The sequence below is a fragment of the Cibotium barometz genome, chromosome 41, assembly GCF_041138505.1.
Source record: "Cibotium barometz isolate CiBa-2024 chromosome 41, ASM4113850v1, whole genome shotgun sequence".
Taxonomy (NCBI): domain Eukaryota; kingdom Viridiplantae; phylum Streptophyta; class Polypodiopsida; order Cyatheales; family Cibotiaceae; genus Cibotium; species Cibotium barometz.
In genome coordinates, this window is record NC_141086.1 from 8,098,106 (window position 1) to 8,106,253 (window position 8,148).

General features: G+C 46.5%; 1 protein-coding gene across 1 annotated transcript; it reads right to left on the bottom strand.

The window, feature by feature from the left end:
* Window positions 1-919: 919 nt before the first annotated feature.
* On the bottom strand, window positions 920-7,945 carry LOC147614665 (pentatricopeptide repeat-containing protein At3g09040, mitochondrial-like). The gene is made up of 2 exons (XM_086779943.1): window positions 7,482-7,945; window positions 920-7,246 (listed from the first exon to the last, which is right to left on the bottom strand). Exon 2 carries the CDS (start codon window positions 7,226-7,228, stop codon window positions 2,606-2,608), a length of 4,623 nt encoding a protein of 1,540 aa, XP_086636069.1. The 5' UTR covers window positions 7,229-7,246; window positions 7,482-7,945; the 3' UTR covers window positions 920-2,605.
* Between the last annotated feature and the right edge of the window lie 203 nt (window positions 7,946-8,148).

Genomic DNA, 8,148 nt, shown 5'->3' on the forward strand with positions numbered 1-8,148 from the left:
AAGTGTGTGTAAGCATGACACCCAAAGACACGAAGATGGGAAACAATTAATTTTCGCCATAAAATGCCTCTCTTGAGACTTGGCGGAGCCAGTGGTGGCATGCTCCGCATTAAGGCGCCGGTACTCAGCAACCTTGACTTTCAGGTCATTCCCCTCTTTGATAGAGAATTTTTCGATTTGATGCTCGAGATCAATGCGACGCGTGCGATCACGTGCTACATATCTCTGTGCAAGGTATGCCCATCTATCAGAGACACAGGGGAACTGCTAGAGTTGTGAATGAAACTCCGACAGAAGGCCTTGCATGAGCTCCACTATGGCAGTGGCATTCCTAGCTTCCCAATAGCAGATGACTTCAAGAGGTGCTAGAGAGGAGTGGGGTTTCGATTCAAGTCCCTTCACCAGGTTCCAAGAACCTTGGGAAGTGAGAACATGTTCCATAAGGTTAGCCAAGGTGGTGTAATTAGACCCATTCAAACAAGTCCAGGCTGTCGGCTAGACTGCGCAGCAAGGCTCTCTAGATGAGGCTAGATACCGGGGTCAAATACAAGCACACTAGTTGTAGGCATGTACCCCCCTCTGCAAGCAAAGTCTGATAAGCTCGAAGAGGAAGGACGAGATGCCAAAGGTGTAGAGGGTGAGTAGGTGTAGACAAGCTGATCGACTCCCAATGTAAGACCATAAATGGGGCTCTCTAATGAGTAAGAAGTCCCATCCTTTGTGTGGTCTAGATCTGCGTAAGGAGAATCAACATCTGGTGACAAAGGCTGGTCCTCCGGAATCATGGGTAGGCGATCCATGTTGTGCGCTCTCAAAGTCTTCATTCCCTTTGCTCACGATAGCTTTGATACCATGCGAGGGCAAAAGGATGAAAGGACCAAATGTGCAAGAGATCAGAGCAAATCAACACAGCATAAAATGGATGAATGAGTGTACGTATAATGGTGAAGTAATCCAGTACAAGAGGCCCTCTAATGTGAGGTGATTCTGAGTAGACCGATGAAGGCTTGCGTCGAGGACGGCGGTGGCACTCCGAGGGATGTAGAGGTTGGTTGTGTGCTGCTGTCGATGGTGACGCAAGATGCTAGGAGGCTGCCAGAGTAATGCTGCGCTAGAGGCAGAACGCTGATGATGATCTCCATTAATCAGCCGGCAGGCTGCTGGTATGCTGCGCCGGCTGGTTGATGAAGGTTCAGCCAGCTGCTTCTGTCGTATGATGTGCAGGAGACCTTGCGTTGATCAGCCAGGCTGCTGCAGTTGTGTGATATGCAGGTGGTACACCGGCTGGTATGGTAGTAGAGCCGACGAGTTGATGGAGTGTGTGGCCGGGCTGCTGGCTGCAGTGATGGAGCTGACGGCTGCTGTTTGTGTTGGTTGATGTAGACGATCAATATGTTGGTTATGCTGATGATTACGTTGGTTGACCACATGTGCAGAAACCTGCTGTTTGTGTTGGTTGATGTAGACGATCAATATGTTGGTTATGCTGATGATTACGTTGGTCTACCACATGTGCAGAAACGCTGCAGTTGGATGCTATGTGGGCAGAGCCGGCTGCAGGGATGATGATCAATTGATTGTTTTGGTGAATAATGAAGCGCTTCTTTTATATGATGAGGCTGCTGGTTGGTCCAGAGGAAGGCTGTCGGCAGCAGCAAAAGACGCAAAAAATGCTAATAGAATGCCTTTTGGGCTGGTTATCACATACCATCTACCTTTGTTGCGTCGCGCCCCGAACAAGAACTCACCGACAACGGGATACTGGCCCGAGACATGACTCTCCGCCTCTCATCACCTACTAGGCGCTGACGGCCACCCCAGTGCGCTGAGTCCCGTGAGGCCCATGCAGCCCAAAGCAAGCCAAGCCCATTGACAAGAGTAAGTAGGCAAGTATATGCATAAAGTCATAGACCTCCCCATTTGGGACCTTTCGAGATAGACATAGGTAGGATCTCTATGGAGACTTACTGAACCTCAGGTGTGGTCAAGTGGATCTAGCTCTTCCAAAGAGTGGGATTAAGTGCATGTAGTGTACTACTTGAATTATTTTAAAGTTCCACTGTGATATCGATATTGCAGTATTCAAGTGGAGTGAGTGGCAGCGTCACAGTACTCGTGATCTCTTCCCCTGCACATGCGGTAGACTCATTATGCAATGTCTTGTTTGCAACATGGGTTGATAACCCACATGATACTTGGGCAATTGTCGTCCACCCTAGAGCACTCACTCTCCTCATTTCCAGACTTTAAGGTGTGAGATTTCATAGTAAGGCAGCGGGCACTTTAACGGCATGCTAATCTTAGCTCTCTCGCCCATTTTCACAATCCCCCTCGGATGAGGGTGTTTGGGCAGACAAAAATGTTACCAAAGCAATGATGTGTGTTGACTTCGCTTTACATGCAGAGAGGGGTTCTTTACACAGTGGTATATGCAATTAGACAATGGAGGGCAGGCTTGATTGCCCATCCATGAGCAGCAGCCAGAACACCACAACTCCCCAAATCGTCTGATCTTTTGACAGCAAAGACCCGTGGGTTGTGGGTTGTAAGGGCCATGACTCCAATCTTAGTTATGCCTCTTAAATGCCTATAGACTTGTTTGTCCTTATATTCTCTCATTTGTGGGTATGTTAGACAGGGCTACAAACGATGCAGCATATGTTTTATCTAATTTTATCATACATTCAAAGGCGTGTTTACCAAGCTTTAGATCACCCCACTTTTGACAAGCACCCAAAAGAATACTCCATGTCACAACATTGGCTTGGGAAGGCATTTTCTCCACCATCACCAGAGCCTCCTCGACCTGACCCGCACGGCCAAGAAGATCAACCAGGCAGTTGAGGTGCTTGGTGCTTGGGCTGATGCCATAATTGTTCTTCATAGCTTCAAAATACTTTTGGCCTTTATCCACAAGACCTGCATGAGTACACACAGAGAGAACATTGAGAAATGTAATCTCATTAGGTTGTATGCCCTCCTCCATCATTTTCTCAAATGAATCAAGTGCAAGCTCACTCTCTCCATGGCGTGCATACCCTGTAATCAAGGCAGTCCATCTCACAAGGTCGTGTAATGGCATTGTATCAAACACCTGCTGGGCATCACCCATGCTCCCACATTTACCATACATGTCAACAAGAGCAGTTGGCATTAAGAGCTCAGTACCCTTGGCTCCTTCATTTCTGGAAATTTGAGAGTGAATCCTTCTTCCAGTTTCTATGGCTGCTTTACTGCCACAAGCTTTCAACACACTAGCAAAAGTCACAATATCTGGTAAAAGCCCTTGCTCTTGCATTTGACCATAGAGTAAAAGAGCCTTTTCACTTTCTCCTTGGTTGACATGACCCAAAACCACAGCATTCCACGAAAGTGAATTCGGAGACGCACCCTCTGTTTCCATCTGTTTCAAACAGTTCAGTGCCTGCTCTGTAAGCCCATACTCAGCATACCCTGCAATCAGAGTGTTCCATGAAACTACATCTCGAACTAATAGCCAATCAAACACTTTGTGTGCTTCTGCAAATGAGCCACAATTAACATACATCTCCACTAAAGCACTGCCAACAATATTATCTCTTTCTAGACCCCCTTTACATATACTAGCGTGTATCTCTAGACCCTCGGTTACGGCTCCTATGCTGGCACAAGCCTTCAAGCTGCAAACGTGTGTGAGACCATCTGGGGATATGCCCTCTAGTTGCATGTGTTGCAAACAGCACAATGCTTCCTTACAAAGACCTTGCTCAGCATACCCTGTAATAGCTGTATTCCAAGAGACCACATCTCGACTTGAGAGACTGTCCAACACTTTTTGCGCTTCCAAAACTGAGCAGCATTTTGCATACATATCCACCAAGGTATTGCCAACAAGAGGATCTCTTTCAAATCCCCCTTTACAAATCCCCGCATGTAATTCCCACCCTCTATCTATGGCTCCTAAGATGGAACAAGCTTTCAAGCTGCACACATATGTGGTGTCATTTAGAGGCAAGCCCTCTAGTTGCATCTGTTCCACACATTCAAGTGTTTCTTTATTAAGCCCATGCTCAGCATGCCCTGAAATGAGAGCATTCCATGAGAAAACGTCTCGAACTGGTAGCTCATCAAACACGTGCCGTGCTTCCGCAAGTGAGCCACATTTAGCATACATATTCACCAAAGCATTTCCAACAGAAGCCTCATTTTCAAGCTCTTCTTTGGCAATCTCAGCATGGATTTCTCGACCAATCACTATGGCTCGCATGCTGCTACAAGCTTTCAACCAACACATAAATGTGACAGCATCTGGAGAGAGACTCAAGTGCTGCATGTGTTCAAAGCACTTGAGCATTGCATCACTGGACCCATGTTCGGAATAGCCCATAATCAAAGCAGTCCATGAGCCTGCATCTCGAACAGGCAACTTGTCAAACACTTCCTGTGCTTCAACAAGTGAGCCAAACTTGGCATACATATCTACCAAAGCATTGCCTATACAAGGATCTGTCTCATATGCCTTTTTTGTGATTTCGACATGCAATTCTTGACCCCTGTTTATGGCTCCTATGCTGCTACAAGCTTTCAAGCTGCAAAGACAAGTGACAGCACCGACAGACAAGCCCACCTCTTGCATTTCTTCCAAACAATCAAGTGCTTCCTCAGCAAGCGCATGATCAATATACCCTGCAATCAGCACATTCCATGACATCACATCTTCAGCAAGAAGCCGATCTAAGACTTCCCGTGCTTCAAAAAGCATGCCACATTTTGCATACATGTCAATCAGACTGTTACCAACAAAAGAATCCTTCTCAAGCCCTACTTTGACTACCTCATTGTGTATTTTCAGGCCTTTGTCTACAGCTTTCATACTGGCACAAGCTTTCAAGCTGCAAACAAATGTGATGGCATTTGGAGATGTGCCTTCCAATTGCATTTGCTCATAGACATTCAGCAATTCCTCACCAAGCCCAAGCTCAGTGTAACCTGCAAGCAGCGTGTTCCATGAAACAACATTTCGGGCTGGTAATCCTTCAAACATTTCTCCTGCTTCCAAAAATGAGCCACATTTCACATAGACATCCATTAGCATGTTGCCAACAAAAGGGTCTTCTTCCAGGCCCTGCTCGACAATGTTTGCATACATTTCTCGAACCCTGTCTATGCCTCCTAAGCTGCCACAAGATTTCAGGCCGCAAACGAACGTGACTGCATTGGGAGACACTCCCTCCACTTGCATCTGTTTTAAGCAGTTCAAAGCTTCTTCTGGGAATCCATTTTCAGTGTACCCAGCTATCAGTACAGTCCATGCAACCACATCTCGCGCATGCAGCTGGTTGAATATTTCCTGTGCTTCTGCAAGTGAGCCACATTTTACATACATATCCACCAAAGTGCTACCAACCATACAACCTTTGATTTGCTTTTTGGCAATCTCAAGGTGGATTTCTCGACCCCTGTCTATGGCACCAATGCCACCACAAGCTCTCAGGCTGCACACATACGAAAAAGCATCAGGTACCACACCCTTGAGTTCCATCTGCTGCAGGCAACTCAGCGCCTTCTCGCCCTGCCCTTGTTCAGCATACCCTGCAATCAATGTGTTCCATGACACACTGTCTTGTGTCTGCAGCACCTTAAACACCTCCTGTGCTTCTGAAAGTGAGCCCCATTTGGCATACATGTCCACCAAGGCATTGCCAGGGACAATATCTCTTTCAAGTGCTATTTTACATATCCAAGCATGTATCTCAAGGCCCCTCTCTATAGCTTCTGGGTTGCCACAAGCTTTCAAGCTGCAAACAAGTGTTACCGCATTTGGAGGTACACCCCTTAGCTGCATGTCTTCCAGGCAGTTCAGTGCTTCCTCACCGAGATCGTGTTCAGCATACCCCGATATCAGTGCATTCCAGGGGACTACATCTTGAACCGAGTAAAAAGCTTTGCGTGCCTCTTCAAATAAGCCATATCTGGCATACATATCCACCAGCATGTTGGCAACAAAGGGATCCCTTTCACGCCCTTCTTTGACAATATCGGAATGTATTTTTAGGCCCCTGCCTATGGCTCCTATGCTGCTACAAGCTTTCAAGCTGCAAACAAAGGTTACCACATCCCATAACACATCATCCAGTGGCATCTGCTCCAAGCAGTTCAGTGCTTCCTCTCCATGCCCATGGTCAGCATACCCTGCTATCAATGCATTCCAAGAGACTACATTTTGAACTGGCAGGTCCTCGAACACTTCTCGAGCTTCTGCAAGCAAGCCGCATTTGGCATACACATCCACCAAGCTGTTGCCAACATAAGGATCTCCTTCAAATCCCTCTTTTGCAACTTGGGTGTGTATCTCTCTGCCCCTGTCTATGGCATTTATATTGCCACAAGCCTTCAAGCTGCAAGAGTATGTGACGGCATTGGGAGAGAGATTCTCCAGAAGCATTTGATCTAAGCAGCTCAAAGCTTCGTTACTGAGCCGGTGTTCGGAATACCCTGCAATCAATGAATTCCACGAGACGACATCTCGAACTACTATTTGGCTAAACACTTGTTGCGCTTCTAGAAGTGAGCCGCATTTAGCATACATATTGACTAGACTATTGCCAACAAAAGAGTCTCCATCATACTCCTCCTTTATGATCTCCATGTGTAATTCTCGACCCTTTTCGACCCATTTCAGTTCAGCACAAGCTTTGAGCAAGGCCACAAACGTAAACCTACTACCATCTACATGATCTTCTTGCATTGATTTGAACAAGTCAAGCCCATGTTGGTAATCTCCACAATTGATATACCCTTGTATCAGAGAAGTCCATGAATACTCATCCCGATAGACCAGCTTGTGAAAAACTTGCTGAGCCACCACTACACTCCCGCATTCAACAAACATGGGGACAAGGTAATTCCCAACAAATCCATAAGCTTCAAGACCATTACTGCACATGTGCAGAAGTGCAGTGTTACCATATACTAAAATTTTCCTATATCTGCACTTCTGCAAGAGGTGGATGAGGGTGTCGACCGATGTGAGATTGGCGTTTTCTTTCAAAGAAGCAAGTGCGTCCTCAAGGGTCAAGGTTTCCCAATCGAGGTTGTCTTGTCGGGGTAGGTTATATGTATATAGTTTTACTGTAGAGCTAAAGCCGGGTTTGCACTTGTGGTGCATACATCCTGCTAACCCCTTCCTAAAGAAAGGGTATGTTGAATTTGACCAAACCTGCTCATTAGACGCATTGGGCGCCTTCATTTCCTAGTCCAAAGGGCCCTTTAACATGCATAAAACCCTTAATAAGTTAGTAATAAGGATCCAACTATATCAGATCCACTTGGCATGCATTTGAACATGGGTATGTTGTGATGATATGTGATCTACTCTCTCAGCATGAAGCGATGTACTGCAAAGGTCTAGAGTTATTCAATGTGATACTATGCACTGTAATTGCTTTTGAATGACTTAAATACTATATGAATTGATGTGCACTTAACAGCACAGAACCAACCTGGTGTATATCTCTCTCCTTGCTTTGTGAGTTCGATGTGTTCATTATGCCACCACTGGATGGGCTCGAGCTGTGAGCAAGACAGGTTCTTGCAAGCGGGGGGGAGGGCAAGTAATCCCCCGTGGAAGCCTGAGTGCATACAATCTCCTTTCAAACTCTGGAGTCTTGGCACACTTGGCAGAGTTTTGGGCGGGATATGGACACAGGATCTCCAAAGTTTTGGCCGGTGATGTGAAACAGTTCTCTCGCTCTCTCGTTCATTTTCTTTTGTTTCCATTGCCATGGAACTATCGTAACACCTTTGGGTCTCATAGACCTTTGAGTCTTTCCTCTCCCCTCTCGGACCTTTGGGTCTTTCCTCTCCTCTCCTCTCTCTCTCTCTCTCTCTCTCTCTCTCTCACACACACACCCCTTTGGGTTTCACAGACCTTTGGGTCTTTCCTCCCTCTCTCTCTCTCTCTCTCACACACACACACACCCCTTTGGGTCTCATAAACCTTTGGGTCTTTGGGTCTTTCCTCTCTCTCTCTCTCTCTCTCTCTCTCTCTCTCTCTCTCACACACACACACACACACACCGGTCTTTCCTCTCTCTCTCTCTCTCTCTCTCTCTCTCTCTCTCTCACACACACACACACACACAAACACACACATGTAACTTGGCATGG